Source organism: Trichoderma asperellum, chromosome 7, assembly GCF_020647865.1.
Source record: "Trichoderma asperellum chromosome 7, complete sequence".
Taxonomy (NCBI): Eukaryota; Fungi; Ascomycota; class Sordariomycetes; order Hypocreales; family Hypocreaceae; genus Trichoderma; species Trichoderma asperellum.
Window position 1 is genome coordinate 1,171,027 of NC_089421.1, and position 16,637 is coordinate 1,187,663.

General features: G+C 49.3%; 8 protein-coding genes across 9 annotated transcripts; 3 read left to right on the forward strand and 5 right to left on the reverse strand.

Moving 5' to 3' along the window:
• The first annotated feature begins 492 nt into the window (after positions 1–492).
• Positions 493–2,772, forward strand: TrAFT101_011157 (uncharacterized protein). The gene is made up of 2 exons (XM_024908790.2): positions 493–1,546; positions 1,684–2,772. Exons 1-2 carry the CDS (start codon positions 1,476–1,478, stop codon positions 2,768–2,770), a joined length of 1,158 nt encoding a protein of 385 aa, XP_024757113.1. The 5' UTR covers positions 493–1,475; the 3' UTR covers positions 2,771–2,772.
• A 418-nt stretch (positions 2,773–3,190) lies between these two features.
• On the reverse strand, positions 3,191–4,313 carry TrAFT101_011158 (uncharacterized protein; the record flags this gene model as incomplete). Its single annotated transcript, XM_066129163.1, has 3 exons — positions 3,191–3,435; positions 3,498–4,174; positions 4,297–4,313. The coding sequence occupies 3 exons, from the start codon at positions 4,311–4,313 to the stop codon at positions 3,191–3,193; spliced, it is 939 nt and encodes a 312-aa protein (XP_065985293.1).
• A 1,741-nt stretch (positions 4,314–6,054) lies between these two features.
• On the reverse strand, positions 6,055–6,548 carry TrAFT101_011159 (uncharacterized protein; the record flags this gene model as incomplete). Its single annotated transcript, XM_066129164.1, has 4 exons — positions 6,055–6,161; positions 6,223–6,303; positions 6,357–6,436; positions 6,499–6,548. 4 exons carry the CDS (start codon positions 6,546–6,548, stop codon positions 6,055–6,057), a joined length of 318 nt encoding a protein of 105 aa, XP_065985294.1.
• Positions 6,549–6,617: 69 nt separating this feature from the next.
• TrAFT101_011160 (uncharacterized protein) lies at positions 6,618–7,574 on the reverse strand (the record flags this gene model as incomplete). The annotated part of the gene is made up of 6 exons (XM_066129165.1): positions 6,618–6,666; positions 6,759–6,871; positions 6,931–7,125; positions 7,176–7,275; positions 7,323–7,422; positions 7,487–7,574. The coding sequence occupies 6 exons, from the start codon at positions 7,572–7,574 to the stop codon at positions 6,618–6,620; spliced, it is 645 nt and encodes a 214-aa protein (XP_065985295.1).
• Positions 7,575–7,973: 399 nt separating this feature from the next.
• Positions 7,974–8,593, reverse strand: TrAFT101_011161 (uncharacterized protein; the record flags this gene model as incomplete). The annotated part of the gene is made up of 2 exons (XM_066129166.1): positions 7,974–8,345; positions 8,408–8,593. The coding sequence occupies 2 exons, from the start codon at positions 8,591–8,593 to the stop codon at positions 7,974–7,976; spliced, it is 558 nt and encodes a 185-aa protein (XP_065985296.1).
• Positions 8,594–9,716: 1,123 nt separating this feature from the next.
• On the forward strand, positions 9,717–11,154 carry TrAFT101_011162 (uncharacterized protein). The gene is made up of 5 exons (XM_066129167.1): positions 9,717–10,206; positions 10,261–10,342; positions 10,412–10,502; positions 10,556–10,791; positions 10,849–11,154. The coding sequence occupies exons 1-5, from the start codon at positions 9,826–9,828 to the stop codon at positions 10,998–11,000; spliced, it is 942 nt and encodes a 313-aa protein (XP_065985297.1). The 5' UTR covers positions 9,717–9,825; the 3' UTR covers positions 11,001–11,154.
• Positions 11,155–11,212: 58 nt separating this feature from the next.
• On the forward strand, positions 11,213–11,551 carry TrAFT101_011163 (uncharacterized protein; the record flags this gene model as incomplete). Its single annotated transcript, XM_024904410.2, has 1 exon — positions 11,213–11,551. One exon carries the CDS (start codon positions 11,213–11,215, stop codon positions 11,549–11,551), a length of 339 nt encoding a protein of 112 aa, XP_024757118.2.
• Positions 11,552–12,338: 787 nt separating this feature from the next.
• TrAFT101_011164 (uncharacterized protein) lies at positions 12,339–15,314 on the reverse strand. 2 transcript variants are annotated; one of them, XM_024902103.2, is made up of 6 exons: positions 15,182–15,314; positions 14,325–15,123; positions 14,013–14,257; positions 13,620–13,942; positions 13,251–13,568; positions 12,339–13,173 (listed from the first exon to the last, which is right to left on the reverse strand). In XM_024902103.2, exons 2-6 carry the CDS (start codon positions 14,501–14,503, stop codon positions 12,409–12,411), a joined length of 1,830 nt encoding a protein of 609 aa, XP_024757119.2. In that variant the 5' UTR covers positions 14,504–15,123; positions 15,182–15,314; the 3' UTR covers positions 12,339–12,408. The 2 variants fall into 2 exon arrangements, with proteins under 2 accessions (XP_024757119.2, XP_065985298.1); XM_066129168.1 differs by lacking the exon at positions 15,182–15,314 and having other exon boundaries at positions 14,013–14,586.
• Positions 15,315–16,637: the final 1,323 nt, after the last annotated feature.

The following is a 16,637-nucleotide window of genomic DNA, read 5'->3' on the forward strand; positions in this document are numbered from 1 at the left end:
TGTGCTGGCGTCTCGAGATTCCGTATTCGTACTTGGCTGGTAGGCTCACCACGGTAGCGCTGGCCACTTGCAACGGAGGAAGCCTAGAAGTAAGGCTGACAAGAATGAGTAGCGATTATCCCTTCCTCCAGGTATGGGCGCGTGGCCGAATGATAAATCATGCTTTGGCTCGCCGACATGTAATAAAGGCGAAAGAACAATGCTAGAGGAGCTGTTTGCGGTTTCAGCTTCAAAGGCGCCGTGTCGAGTGTGTGGATGGTGAATGAGTCGCCTTGCTGCATTGGCTGGGGAGCCGAACGCAGAAAGCGCAGGGATAAGCAGTGCGGTGATTGGCTGGAGCGCCAACGACAGAGCAGCCAGCGTGAAAGGGGACGATGAAACAGAAACAGGGAAACAGGGTCGCGGCACTGGCCAGCGCCTTATGTTTGGTTTGCTTCACGCTGCACGAGTCCAACGCGCCGGCGGTTAAATTAATGCTTCCTGGAGCAGCCAGCTGGGCGGGTTTGGCGGGACGGATATTCGATCAGCAACGCCACAATGTGGCCAAGATGTCGCGGCGTTTGACGTCACAAGGCTTAGCAGTGACAGGTTCGTAATCAGTCGCAACTGCGTGCGCTGCGCCCCGGTGGCTGTTGTGACGGGTTGGAGCTCTCTCGATATGCTGCACTCGTCGTGCACTCGTCCTTTCTCTTTGCTATACTCCTGGCCTGGCGATAGTGCTGCTGGTAGTACCTAGTAGCAGTAGCACAGCAACTAGGTTAGTGCTAGTAATGGTTCTGAGACGCCCAGCGCCGATCCTCGTTAGGCGCGATATGCAACTTGAGGTGTTTGGGCGCATCAATGCTTTCGCATAACCAGGAGGGGCGCTCCGGTCGGTCCAGGCTGTCGTGAAGCGAGCGCTATAATGAGCTATGGGCGCATGAATCGTCTCGGTAGATGGTTGGGCGGGCAATTACCGACAGGGGCTGAAATGAGCAGTGGTGCTTCCTGGCAAAGCCATTTTTCGGGCGACGTTGAGCGCTGCAGCCGGGGCGGAATAGAAACAGCAAGAAAATAGATGAATCAGATGAAATATCTTCTCGTTGGCAAGATTGATTTTTTAAGATGCGAAGAGAAACGAAGATGGACAAACGGGGAACAAGTCGACAAGTCCAGGTCATGGAGCAGGAGCGGACGCCTAGTCGCACCTGTCGCCTATTCTTGCTTACCTGAGTAGCGACTTGCGACCAGCCAGCCGCAGCCGCAGAAAAATTCTCGCCACCAGTTTCGCTGTCCACACGCGCGGAAATCTGGCGAATACATGCCCTGGTATGGTATTTGCCTAATGCCAAATCACCCAACGACAACTACAGAACCAGCTGCTGAGATATTGACAAGCCGCGGCCGGCACGGAGCCAGTGACGTGCGAGCAGCCTCAGCCACACCAAGAAGGCAGTCGTTCATATCCACCATATCAAGAGAAGAGAGAGTCTGCCATGGCGGCATCATGCTCGCGCTGCAAAGCGCCAGATGCAAAGTTTGAGCTGCGAAACGTTGCGACTTGCGAGTGAGTCAAACCACTGCTTTGGGGGATATACACGTCTCACAATATACCAGTCCCCTTGATGCCAAGCATACATATACATATACTCTGTGTAATTCGGTGATACAAGTCCTTTGACGCTGACTTTCAACGCCATTTAGGAACTGCTTCAGAGAATATGTTGACTCCAAGGTCATCAAGCGGTTCACTGTACTGCAGCGAGAGACCAGGGCGTCTCCGAAGCCTGAGCCTAGGAGATACGTTGCTGGCCTTTCCTTTGGACCCTCCTCGACTGCACTCACTCAGATCCTTGACAAGACTGCGCAATACCAGGCGTCAAGGAAGGGATCATCGCCCTTTGAGCCCCTCGTGGTTCACATTGACACAGACCTCTCTCACCCCGCCGATGCGCATGATACCCCTGCCCAGAAGCTTCTTGCGAGATACCGCGAGAAGTTCCCCAACGTCTCACTGGAGTGTGTTCATTTAAGCAAAGTTCTCAGCGTCAACACAATTGACTGGACTACGATACCGATTCCTGGAGACGGAAGCGATGTTGAGCGGCTACGGCAATTCTTTTCGTCGCTCCCTTCGGTGACTTCACGTGCTGACAGTCTAAGGCTGTTCATTCGCCATCTTCTCCTTCACGTGGCCCTGGAAAGGTCGTACTCTGCCCTGCTATTTGGCCATAGCACCACTGCATTGGCTAGCCTGACGCTGTCTGAGGTTGCTAACGGCAGAGGCTTTGCGGTTCCTTGGCAGATTAGCGACGGACTGTTTGCAGTCTGCACCTACCGCCGGACCGCAGATCCGGCCAGCGCCGGTGAATCAAGTCAAGAAGAATCCAAGATTCAGTTCCCCATATATTACCCCTTACGAGAGATTCTAAAAAACGAAATCGTCACATACCTTAGCACCATGCCCTCTGTCCAAGATCTTATTCCCTCTCCTGACAAGGCATCGTCAAGCGTCGTTTCTCACAAGGATCAAAGTATCGAAGAAGTCATGGCCCGATATTTTGACGGCGTGGAGGGTCCCTACTCGGGTATAGTGACCAATGTTGTTCGCACTGCGGGCAAACTGGACAGGCTTGAAACATCGCAGTATTGCCGTTTATGCGGCATAACCCTGGACGAGGAAGGCGATTCAACCTGGGCTGGCGAGCTGGGAGACGACCCTGCAGATAGCTCCCTGACACAGAGCAAGGGGAAGCTGTGTTATGGATGCAAGCGTTCTATGGGGGGATAGCGAAAGAAGAGAAGAAAACAAAAAAAAAAAAAAAAAAAAAAAAAAAACGAAAGAAAAACAAACTGAACCCAAAAAAAAAAAAGTTTGGAATAAGATAAAAGCATAAAGTGAATATTCCATTATACAGCAGCGCCAGTGCGCTCAGATCTATTCATGAAGACTACCAACTCCAGTGCAAAAATCATGCCGCCATGAGCTTTTCCCCTATTCTCCATGCCTTGTGCCCCCTCCTCTTCCAAATTTGGGACATGCCCGGAAATATACCCGTGATCTATTAACCAGAGACCGCAGTCCTAAAGACGTAACAACATATACTGATAATGTACGCGATGAAATCAAGCCTGTTTTAAATGACAGGGTCGACAAAGTGGGTATTCAACCCCGGAATTTTTGTAACGCAAGCTCTCTCGAGTTTTAGTTTTAGAGGCGCTCTTCCTCATACCCTAGCATGGGCAGAACGCGGTGTTCAACCTTTCTGACTAGCTTGGCAGTCTGTTCGGCCAAGGAGAGAGTCAAGATGGTGTGGGGGAGGATTCGGGCTAGGTGAGGGATGAAGCCCTTGTAGATGGCGAAGATTCCTTCTGTTCGAATCGTCTTTCCGAGGCAGTCGAAGATGCCGCTGTAGAGGTTACCGTGCTGGTTGTACAGACGAGACATGATGGTGTCTTAAGTCGGCCGTGTTAGCTTTGGAAGACTTTGCAAATGGTTTGAATGGAAGACTACTAACCAGGGGGGTGCATGACGCAGCAAACAACGAAGCCGCTGACGCTGCTGCTGGCAAGATGCAGAGCAGGGCCCTCCTCCATTCCGACATGCTTGACCAGTTGCCTCTTGGCCAGGAAATATGTGGGCAGCTGTACCGAGGAGCCGAAGCCAGTTCGAACCATGGCGGCAGTGATGCCGCGGTATAGGCCAAAGAAGCCCTCGCCGCGATAGATCTGTTTCAGTCCATCCCAGGCATTCCGGTAGTTGTGCTGAGTGCCGACGGGTCGTACGGGCGAGAAGCTCTGCAGACGGGTCTTGACAAGGAAAAAGGGACTGCCAGCAGCCGCACCGAGGATTCCGGAGGAGGCGCCAGCAAAGACGTTGATGGCCATGTTTTGCGCGTTCTCGTTCTTGAGGAACAGCGTGGCGAGCGACTTTCTCAAGGGCTCGTAGAAGCCGAGACGGCAACCGTTGAGCAGCACCTGGTAGATGTAGGCGGCGCCCAGACCGCGGTATATGCCCTTGATGCCCTCATTCTTGACGATGACGCTGATGCCGTGGATCGGACCGCGATAGTACTGCGGCTGCGCGCCTTTGAGCTGCAGCTCGCCCTGCAGCTGCTGTCGGATCTTGAGCACTTCGGCCGGGTGAGTGACTGTGACGGCTCCGCAAGCCGCCAGAGCGCCTGCGGCGAAACCACTGTTGGCATCGAAAAGTCGTGTTAGCCAAGGATTTGAAAATGAATGAATGAATTGCACGGCCCTCGCCAACCCCAGAGTCCGGCGCAACCCGAAAACCGGCGCAGGTCTTGCGCAACTTACCCTACGGTGGTGGACATGACCTCTTCGCCTCCCGCGCAGCTGTTGGACAATAGCAAGACGAACTGGCGAAAGGCTTCGTTTTTTTCTTTTCTTTCGGTGTTGTCAGAAAACGGGATGCGGGATGAAGAGAAGGTCGAACGACGATTTGCGATTTCAATTCTGGCAAAAACGAAGGACAGCAAAGACCCGATGACGGCGCCACAGTCGGCTAGCAATGGCAACAAGTTTATGGATAGTAAATGGGGAAGCCCCAACGACTAGCAGCAGGTGGACACGCAAAAATACGCCAAACAAATATGTCCTAGGAAGACTAGAGCATCTTATATTCCGCGCTGCAGAGGCTCTCTCTCTCTCTCCACGGCTGGGCTGAGCTTATGCGCGCCAGAGGAAAAAGGGTCTGGGAAAGAAAAAAAAAAAAAGGGTCCCTCCCAAAGAGAGCCACCAAGGCCGAACAACGGAGATTCGGAAGTCTACGTTATTAAGTTTGGCGCCAGCGTTGGCTAACTGGGAGCGAATCTAACGTAACGTCCGGTCAGGGACCAATCGACACGATAAAAAAAAAAGTAAGCTGACGGCTTAATAACGCGAAGGAGGATTCGGATTACGGGACGTCATCTGTGCCTGCGACAAGACGGCAAGGCATCAACTCTCTTTTTGTTACAAGTACGTATTAGATATGGGTTTGAGTGAGATAGGAGAGGATGCGATGCGATGCGTCGGCTGGCCTTTTTTTTTTTTTTTTCGCCCCTTGCAGAATGTATCAACTGCCGATACGATTGATAATACTATCTTGTCGCGATGTTATAGCAACGCTTGCCATTTATTACTGTGCAGCTCTCCTCGCAGCCACCACAGTTTCAAGCCACGCTCTCGGTCTGACCGGCGCCGGGCGATTACGAGGACTGGCTGGCTCGAATCTAATCTGCGGAGTCTCCATGGGGTCCAAAGCCAAAGGGAGATTGAGTGAAGATTGAAGCTTGTCCTCTTCGGCGTCTGAGAGATTATCCAATCATCCCGAACCGGATGTAGGCATGCATGCACACTAACCATGACGGATCCCTGACCCATGATGGATGGCGGAAGCCGAATCGGCCAGCCACGCATCGGCCCTTCCCACCGCTGTATTTTCCCGCCATTATTCAGCCCTGGGTTGTTGATCGCCTGAGGAAGAAAAGGGATCGTGGGGGCCGGTTGATTGATTGGCTTTGACTGTTGATAAGGTTTGTTTGCTGAGTTATGCTAGCACTTGCAAGTTGGTGTATTTGTTGTTGTTTGATGGCTCTGGGAGCAGTTCTACGCATGGTTGGATCTAAAGACAGCTGCGCCGACGAAAGCCGCACGGCTAGCGAGGGAGCAATCTGCGGCTAGTCGGCAAAAGTACACACTTGAGGGAGAGACAATGAGCACGCTTGGATTGGCCAAAGACTGGGAGCGTGAAGCTGCTTGCGATGTGGGCGATTGGCTTGTTGTGAATTACGAGAGTCCGCCGAGAGAGCCCCCATCGGCGATTTTGAGGTGCAGATGTATGTGCCTGGATGTCAGCTCCTTAGCGCGTGTTCCGCCGCATTGGATGGAGCTCGCCAATACAGGGCACTCCAAGCACATGTAATTGGTGTGATGGTAGAGATAAAAGACCCGCGTTGCTGCGATTTGAAATTTTTTGGTATTTCGATATGTTTAACCGACTATTCTCTGGATACTCAATTTGATCCTCGGCAAACCTTGCAGATATCATGTTTCGTCGGATGATGCACGGCATTACTGGTCGGGCTTGTTATACATGGATCTTCCGGTTTGAACAACTGTCGGAAGATTCAAGTGCGACAGGATTTGGATTGCAGTATCAATCAACTGCAAATCAGAGCCTACAAGAGGTAAGTAAGTGAGTTGGTAAGTCGGCACAACACCATGGCTCCATGATCATACCTGGCGTCCCCATAAGTGCTACTGCGAATGGCAACTTCTCCTCCCGGCCGCTAACTCTCGAATGATACGGAATCTCGGCAACTACCCATCATCAATATCTACTCCATTCTGTCATGACTTTGTATCTATCTTACTTGGGATGGCAAGGATTGGTGATTTGGTGACGGGGCCAATAGCTAGAGCATTAACGCCTCTTTGCGGCGGCCTCTGGAACCTAGAGCCTAGTCAGACTGCTTACTCCCCTGAAATAGCTTGGATGGATGGGACTCTTCTCACTCGGGGAATTCATCCCTGTATCTGGGTCCCGCTGTCTCAATTGGCAGCATTACAATCGCATCTGTGTTATCCTTGGTCCGTACTGTTTGTTGGAACCACTTGCTGTACGTGTTTATTCGCTAGAATCCCTCGTCTCTTTTCTCTCGAGTAATTTTTTTTCCAGCAGACCTAGATAAGTATCAGATCTACATAAGAAAGAAGAAAGAATAAAGAAAGGAAGAGAGGTGGCGTTTTTGCAGTTGAATATTGCAAAGTCTTACCAGATTCGCTCATTTTGAAGCGTTTTATACGGCGCTCGCCCAAACAAATCCCTATGCCGAAGGCGAAAATTCTCGCTGTTATGGTATACATCATACGCCAAGACTTCGGTAGCCTGTTCGTATATATTAGACCTTGGACACGTATGCACAAGTATGAGTAACAATGACATACAGGATTAATGAATGTAGGTAGCGAAGTTGCATCCTCAGTTGGTGGCGACGCATTCCAGCATTCTTCAAATGACATGTCTACAAGCTTGACATTTAGCTTCGCGGCCGCCGACTGGGCGAATAATCTTGCTTTGCTAGCTTGGTCGGGATCAATGACTTTCCAAAAATCGGTTGGCCAGATGATTGAAGAAAATTGCTGCGTGCGTGTTAGCTTAGTGGTGACGGTCGTGTTCACTGGCAACATACTTTTGGCGTCTTCTCAAACTGATCGAATGTCAGCCATTCGGCCGCAAAATTTCTACATTTGCCGAGATCTCTGGCGAGAATTCCGGGAACATCCCACGATCTGGAGTGGTTAGTCTGGTGTAGGCTGTTTAGGAGGCGTTTGCTTACTGCACATATGGCTCAATTCCCTCTGCAGAGATGGCTCCAATGCTAGGGCGAAGGCCAAAACATCCACACCAGTGGGCAGGGCGGGTGACGCTACCCCAAGCTATCAATGAGTCTGTCAGATTATTGCCATCTCAGTTGCCAAACGTTTTTCCAGGACAACATACTGTCAGTACCAATAGTAATATCGAGGCAGTCATAGGCCACAATGGCCGAAGCACTACCCGAACTGCTCCCTCCGGGTGTGATATCCATCTGCCCTAGGATTCCACGGAGCCTGGTAGTCGGTGTATTCCATAGGCTCCTCCCAATTTCCAAAAGACGTCAGTTTCGTTTTGCCAATGATGACGGCGCCGTTGTCAACTAGCTTCTGAACACAATGGGCGCTTTTTGCTTTTGGAGGAAAAGTCTTGTAGAAAGCATAGTTGCCAACAGACGACTTGATTCCATTCAAGTCAATATTATCTTTAACAAGGACGCGCAGCCCTGCAAGCGGAGAAGGATGGGCATAGTTCTTGATACGTGATGGTATGGCAAAGCTGAGAGCCTGGCCGTTTCGGCTGCCGATGAGAAATGGCTCAGGTGCACTCAATGGGCTAAGAAAAGACTGTTAGTTTGTGATTATCGGATGCGGAAGATGACGTCTATTATCCATTACTCTCTTTGTGGTTTCAAGGTGACCATGCAGGTGCCGTTTGAATCGTCCACTAGCTTCCACACCTCTCTAAGCTGCTGGTCCACAATGACATGCGGGCCGGGCAAGTAGTCGGTTGACGAGGTGACGACGTATTCCTTCATGCCATGTTCTTTCAGGAGATCGATCGCTTCACTCGATACGCTGGGCTTGCGCGATGCATTGAATACCACGCAGACGAGGAACTCTTCGCTGAATACATCGTCGTGCTTGTACTCGTCGAGACATTTGCGTATCCACTCGTCGGTGATGCTGGCGGGGCCGTCTGGCGGGATGTCAAACACAGTTGCTAACTTTAACTCCACCGCGCTCGATTTCGGTAGCGCCGAGTCCTGAAAGACGACCTATTAGATCAACCCGCGACGCTAAAGACGGCAGCTTGCAAAGTTCTTACCCGTTTCGACGATGGGGCGATGTATCGGTTCTCGGACACCGCAAATATGTAGCCTTCAGGGCCCATGTTGGACTCGATCTGCACGGCGCTCGGCGCTGGCCGGGGCATCTTTCTGGCAGAAGCTGCGTCGTCGCTGGACGAGGACGCGAGCCGCAGCTGCCGAGGCCAGGGAAGGCATCTCAGCATCGTGGGCGGAGGACGTTTCAAAGCAGATTGACAGCTGGGCTGCTTGGGAGGAGGGCGGACTGACTGGTAGGAGGCAGTTTGGATTGCGAGCGCCTGTTGTTGAAAGAAGTGAGAATGAATCAGGTTCACCAAGGCGACCGTGCTGCGGTGACATTTCCTGGTACTTCCGGTGTTCATAGGTAGAGGTACCTTATCTCATACCCAAAATAGGTGTCTAGGCAGGTAGATGAAGGACAAAGAAAATGTTATCAGAACAATAAGCTTAGAAATGCCTTGTACTATAAAAGGAAGATGGATTCTTCTCTTAAAACAAGATTAAACAAAGCTTAGTTCTTGTATGCTATAGCTTTAATCCAATATTAAAGTTCTTATCGTTTATAACCAGTTCTTACATATTGCAAGGTAGATTCTGCTATAGCTGGCTATTAGGACAGCATCACGAGAAAGTGCTATAAAACTACATGAATCAAGCCTTTTGAATCAAGCCTTTTGACCTCATTCTCTTAATGGCTAGAGGTCGGTTTAAGACAGGAACAAGCATCTTCATTCTTCTCCCTCTTTTTGTTTTTACTTAAAGTGAAAGTAGCCCCGCATTTTACAAAACAGCTACTTTTACTGCTATAACGGTGCAAACGCATTCAGCTCGCAGTCCGGGCAACAAGCCCATAAATAATTATAATGATTTATGCAGGTTCGCTTGTGTTAATAATTGCGCAAATGATAACGTGCATTTTACAACAAATGTTATTAAAAATACAACTCGGCTCCGTATTCATATATGTGGCTATACCATTCTGATTGCAACATATACTCTGTTATGTGAGGGGGATGTGGTTACACAGGCTGGACTAGAGACGGGGATTGGGACTGGATCCGGAAATTCGAGCATATGGAGCGGCATGATACTCAATATATGTAAATCAGGCTACCAATGAGGCTGATTTTCGGTATCACGACCTTTCCTGCTTGCATATACGAGCAAATATGCGGCATGTGCTGGCAATACATGTCAGGTATCGAAAAGATCACGCCATTGGCTATAACTGATCTGTAGCTAATTCTGATTAAAAAAATCAAATACATGTTGAAATGGCTCTCAATACGTCGGAAGCCTTTCAAAAATAGCAGCTAGCACTTATCTTCTATGGTGTTGTCACTAATATCATCGAGACATTATACAAAGGATTCGCCCCAATCAGTATATTCTCTTGACTACAGATCCTGCCCCGACAATGGAAGGAGAACAAGATATTAAGAGCGAATGCGGTGGGGACCATGGACCAACAATTGAGTCATCAATGTATTACCTTGATCGGGTGCCGTTATATGACACCGAAAAGCCGTACAGTATGAGATACCTGCCTGAAGAGGACATTCCCCAGAGTAATTATGTCAAGGTGAAGCATCCTATATCGGTAAGGAGCATCCGGGAGCCAGGGGCAGGGCCATTTCGCATAGAGCAATGTGGCTTTCAGATTATCAATATTCATTCCAAATTAACCTATGATGAATTTTGGGACAATGAGAGAGTGCAAAGCGTATATATCCCGGAAGTGAAGCAAGCTTTGAAGCTTGAAACGGGGGCAAAATATGTGCATGTTTTGGATTATGCTGTAAGCATGAGGGGGCAACGAGTTGCTTTGGATTCGTCTTGCTGATATTCGCAGGTTAGAAAGCGTCATGAAAGCTTTCCGGTTTCAACAGGCAAGGAGTATCAGTACGATCAGCCGACAGCGTTGGCTCACATTGGTAAGAATTACGTGGCAGAGAGACAACTGTTTTGCCGTCTTGAGGTGAAAGGGACTGACAGGGCCCTAGACTTCACTGCCAAAGAGGGCGAACGCATCGTACGAGTTCTTTTTGGAGATCGAGCCGAAGAAGTTCTCAAAAGCCGCTGGCAAGCCATCAAGTAAGTGTCATGTAGGCATTGGAAGCGGAAATTGTCTGACTTGACTATTGCAGCGTATGGAAGCCGATAAAAGGCCCCCTCGATGACTGGCCGCTAGGGCTTTGCGATTCGAGGTCAGTAGATTTTGCAAAGGACACCATTGCCGGAGACATAGTATTTGATGACTTTGTGACGGAGAATCTGCAAATCTTCCCATCTCCGAATTTTCAATGGTATTATGTGCCAGAACAGAATACTTGGGAAGCTTTGATGTTTAAGAGTGCAGATAGCGACGAGACTGCAGTGCCAGGTATGTTTGACTGATACAAGAACTGAAGCTACATGAAATGCTAATATCTGAAACTAGGATGTCCGCATTCTGGTTTTCACAACCCGCACGCTAGAAAAGGCAACTTGAGGGAGAGTCTTGACTGCAGGGCATTTGTATTCTACGCGGATCTTGAGGAATACCCTCCTATCGTAGGCGACGTTTTTCAAGCCAAATCGCATATGCTGTGATGTGCGCCTAAATCGAGGTACTGCTATAGATATGCTTATTAGGTAGGCTTAGATGTATGGAGTTATGTGATGGTCGAAGATTGCATATGTATAGAAGGTGCATGTAAAAGTACTTCACTGCACGTGTTTAATTTTAATTTCTTGCGTCGTCGACCAGCTAGGCATCTTTTCTTTCTTACCTTCAATGTCCTTTCTTCGTTTTGAGCATCACCATGTCGAGAAATGTTAAAAGCCAGCTTGGCTTCCTCAAGAGAGACAAGCTGTATGAGACCGTGAGGCCTTATAGTTGTCGATACACTCCACACGATGGCACTCCGCGTCATAATTTGACGGTGGAAATGGTAGACGTAACTGTCCACGATGCGAGGCCACTGAACCCCACCATCGAAGAGAATGGCTTCACACTGGCTTCGTTCCCCACTGAGATGGCTTACCAGGATTACGCTGATGGCGAGAGGATTTCTAGCATTTATGTGCCAGAATTAGAGAAGCATATTCGCGCTTTATTGCAAGCGCCTCATGTTAAAGTGATTGACTATGCAGTATGGTAAGCCAACAGCGGTTGAAAGCGATGATATATCAACACTTATTCTAGGTTCGGCGACGGCATCCCACTTTCCCAGTTTCGACTGGATCAGAATATGTTGATCAACAGCCAGCTAGGCTCGTCCATATTGGTTTGTTTTTTCACAGACCTTCCTTGAACGCCACACTAGTATTGACGGGGTGGCCAGATTTCTCTCACGAGGAAGGCAGGCGAATGTTACAAACTCTTTCCGGAGAGCGTGCACAAGAAGTTCTCCAGCATCGCTGGCAAATCATCAAGTGAGTCAACTCAGCCCGTGTTTCGGTAATTTACAACATATGAAGGCCGTTCTCAAGTATCTGGAAGCCTCTTAAGGGGCCTCTATTCGACTGGCCTCTGGCTGTTTGCGACGCTCAAACCTTTGATGTGGCTCGTGACTCCCAGGTCTCGGACGCTGTATATCCGACATGGGCCTACGAGAATGTGCTTGTTCACGCACACGCTGACCAAAAGTGGTACTACTTCTTTATTGTGTTTTACTTTGATGGGGTTTGGAAAAGAATACGGCAAGAAAGGTTGGCTGGAGCATGATACACATGTTTATGCCTGTGTATGAATTTTCTTAAAAAAATGCTCGGGAGCATTTTAATGTAACATGTATATATCTGGCAGCACATAGGTGGATAAAAATTAGAAATAGTTCATTTTATTACCATAATTTATTTGTACATGGGCTCATAGCTAGCCCTAGACCTTGGTAATATATACAGACAAAACTGTTGGTGGCCCTTTACTACACCCCCCCCCCCTCCCCCTCTTAGAATAAGAGGATCTAGATTCTAGAATGATTGATAAATTTTTTGTTTTGGGTTAGAGGCATCTTTAGTTGGGCACTCTAGGTGCAATAGACTGCCAAAATCTGCATCTATCGCCGCGCCCGCCTTCCCAAGTCGTAGCATTAGCAAGGCGAAAAGTGTTGACGATGCCCGCTCCCGTGCGTACATAGTAACTCAGCTCCTCTGTAACTGTGACCAGAGACACCTCTCCGCCTGTGGTGTTGAAGTTCATGAATGTTGCGTCTTGCGCGCTGTACTGCGGCCAGGATATCTGGTCCGGATGGGTGGTGTCGATAGGAACCGTGGCGTTCGCCATTCCACCAGTTGCATCCTTTACGCATATGACTGGGGTGTCGTTGATGATGAAGTTGCCCCATATCCTGTGGAAACTTCGCTGAAAGCCGGGATTCGGCAGGCCACTGGTGCTGACAAAGTAGGCGCCGAGATCTGCCCCGTGGTATGCCGGGTCGAGTGAGTACTGATACTTCCACGCCTGTCGTCCTGAGCTGAAAGCTTCGGCTATCCACTGCGAGGGGCATTGGAAGATGGATTCAGCGGCAACGTTGAAGGCTGTTTGCTGGATGCCCGTCGCCATACCAGAGACGGTGTTTGCCGTGGGACCACCATCGCCCGTCGTGTCGAAGCGTGTTCCGTTGTTGCCAGCCTGGGCGGTGGCTGTGTCGTAAAGCTGATTTAGAGTAAAAATGTCAGAGGTGGTGAGATGTGGGAGAGTGGAAGATATAAAGGCGTCGAATTCTGATTTGGTGGTGACGTTGGGGTTTGTAAGTGGAACACCTTCGTTTGCATTGGTCTGTTGAAAAGCTGATTATCAGCATGGAGAGTCATGGCTTATTAGGATTACTGTTAGAGGGGGGTACATATACATACTCCGATCAAGATGCGCTTGCCACTGATCCAGCCAAGTTGAAGCTGTTCTGAAGGTCGATATCGGATCATATCGTGGTCAATGACAGGTAGCCAGGAGAAGCTTCCAAAGTAGCCGTTTGTAGTTGACACAAGGCCACTGGCATTTTGCAAGACTTTTGTGTCGGCAGCAACAAGGCAGTCGAATACACTTGAATGATGCTTTTTTGTAGGGGAAGTCTCCCCACATCCAGCGGCTGAAGCAAAGTCGTTGAAATTACTGGTGGGAACGGAATCGTTGAATTGGTAAATGGGAGGGACATATGTGCTCGCCAAGATGATCTGATTACGGTCAATAAACATCAACGAGAAGAAGAGACCTGAATTACGCACGTTGGTGAAAAGTCCCAAATCTTCGCCCCCATATGCCAGAGACTGATACATGACGGATCCTGCGCCAGATGATTCGCCGCCCAGTGTAACACGGGTTGGATCACCACCAAACTTGGAAATGTATTTCTGCACCCACTCAAGTGCGAAGCGTTGGTCTAATAAACCAACATTGAGCTTCCCGTGTCGCCGGACGTCAGCAGAGGCGAGTTGGCCAAAGGCGCCAAGGCGGTACTGAATTTCAACAGTGATGAAGCCATTGCTGTTGTCATCTATCATGGAGCTGGGGTTGTAAGTGGCAGAGAAGACCGAATAGCCACCGCCATCTTGTCATATTGGTTAGCTTTTTGGCTGGGACAACTTCGAATATGCATGTAGCCTTGTTTCACAACTTACGGATCCAGACAAGGACGGGCAACTTCTCAGCTGCAGGCGGCGCATAAACATTAAGATACAGGCAATCTTCATTACCGAGGTTGGAGTTGAAGCCGTATACTGAGGGCACGCCATAGGCGCCGGACTGGGGACACCATGGAGGTTGATCTACCGCGGGAACGATGCGATTTCGCGTGGTCGCATTGAGTGGTGGTTGAGGAGCCTGCCATCGTAGATTGCCGATTGGAGGAGCGGCATATCGGATGCTACGTCAGAAGCATGTAAGTAAGCTGCTGAGGTCTGTCTCACCCCTCTTGAGACTGGCACTTTTACCTTTTCCAGGTGTTCAAATTGTAGGTTTCGTTGTAAACGCCTTCATAAACGGCGTACCCCAGATCGACTTGAGGGGCGGGTCGTGTAGCGGATGGAGTAGATCCTGAAGGAAGAGCGGCCGATGCGTGGTCTGTGACGATGGCCAGGGCGAGAACGAAGGAGCTGGCAACGCGCCTCATCGTGGCGAGATTCTACGCCCAAGTCTTGAAACCTTTCTTTTCTATTGCGTATAGTTTATATACTGTAAAGGAAAGCAAGAATTAAAAAAAAAAAAAAAAAAAAAAAACTAATTAATAGCATCAAGAGAGAAAGAGAGCAATTTTTAAGACACTGGAACAAGTCTCTGGAAAGTGGCTGACTGTTGGTTAGAGAACACAAAGAGAATCGATCATGGTGGATACAAGTTATCCTCAAGCGTTTCGAGAAACGAGATGGACGACGCATCCGGGATCGGGAGCACTAGGCGATCCGTGATCAATCCTGCACTCTAGCATTTCTCAAGTCCTCTTTTAATATTGTGTGTATGAAAAATTGGACCCGAGGAAAGGGCGGAAACAGCAGACAAATTGGGCAAAGACAGCTGAATACGTGTATGGCGGACATGGATGGCATTTGAGGTTCGCTGCTGAGATGCGCAAATCAGGGAGACGAAGATGCGGCTTCGCCGAAGCGGTCCGGGGAAGAGGGTCAAACAAAAAGGCCCTGGCAGCGCAAATATAGTAGGTAGTACAAATAATTAATCTGTGTATGCCGGTCGCCTCAGCTGCGACCGGGAGAGCTGAATGCTGGGCGCTGGCAACTGTTATGAATTAATATACACGCCATAATGTGGGATGCATATTGTTAGTGTTGCTGACATGTGCTTCATGGTGAAATAATTTCCAAAGCTTCGAGGCAGATGAGGATGTTGGTGGGTCAGGAAAATGACGAGGTGCCGGTATGATTGAATTTCATTTTCCATTTTGGAAAAGAACAGCCTGTGATCTCTCGACTACTGTATCTGCAGGGACAGACAGATGGAGCAGCTTGTCATTTGAGGCATCGGAGTTTACGGCAGTGTCAGCTTTGGAGAAGACTGGGGTGGCTGGTGATTTTTCCGCCGGCTTCATGATTCGGGTGACTTGGGTCTGGTGAAGAAGCATGACTTTGATGCAAGATACACATAGTACATATCTCGTGGGCAAGAGGAAATAGGACCATCGGCTCGTATTTCACAGTGGCTGGGCTGCCCGTAGGAGGCTGCGCGTGATGGGGACTTTGTCGGCAAATGACTTGCTGTTTCTAGGTAGCAGCATTTGTATCATGAGACACGGCCGATGGCGAGTTACGGCCGAAAGATTAAGAGCGAGCGGCCCGTTCCCTTGCGCTTATGGCGTTCTATACATCCTTGCTAGCTGGCTGCAAGGATTGCAATTTACGGCAGCTGAATAGTAGTATAAGAGTCCGGCAATAGAGAAGCTTGTTGGAGCCCGCGATGACGGTAATTCTCGAAATGGCCGGCAGCAGGGTTCATGAAGGTGCTAGTTTTGTAAATGTCTCTTCCACCACTCGGAGGCTTTCAGCCCGAAACAGAAGAAAAACCTGGCAGACAACTTCGGTGTGTGATTGCACCTGAACAAACATGCAGTAAATAGAGATGATTCAGGTCATCCTACGAAACAGACAGTCCAACGTGGCAACGAGGCAAAACGCCAAAAGTCAATGGACCATGTCTCGTATATGCCCACCGAGGCGTAACAAAGTCTTTTCTTTCCTTCCTTCTTTTTTCCATTCCCGTGATGGGTGATTGATGGGGAGCACACCTTTGGGATGTGGCGGCCACTCAAGTGAAGGCGGGAGGAGACAGTTATTACTGCTTCTGCCTCGTATCCTTGTTCGCCAACAAGCCCTGCCTCATGCCATCTTGTCTTACATGCATAAGTGCCCAGGCCAGCCCCCCATTCAGTCCCTTGTTCCTTCAGCGGCACTTTTTAGCAGCGGTAGGTGTGTACTCAAGCGACGGACAGAAAAACAGAGAGCGCAGAATGAATAGGTGCGTACATACAAAACTATAACATGAACACCTGCTACACGAATTGACGCTTGATGATTGATGTGCATAATATTGGCGCGTGTGTCCCAAATCCTCGCATTCCCTGTTTTTCTGTCCCCGTGGTACTAATAGTGATACGCAAGCTCTTACAGTACTTTGCACTTTTGATGATGCTCACTGGTATCCCAACGTGGCGTGTGGTATTCTTGTTTTTCCACTGTAGACTACCTGCCAAGAATAACCCTAGTCAGCTCCCCATGCTGCGGGATGTCCAGCCTCGA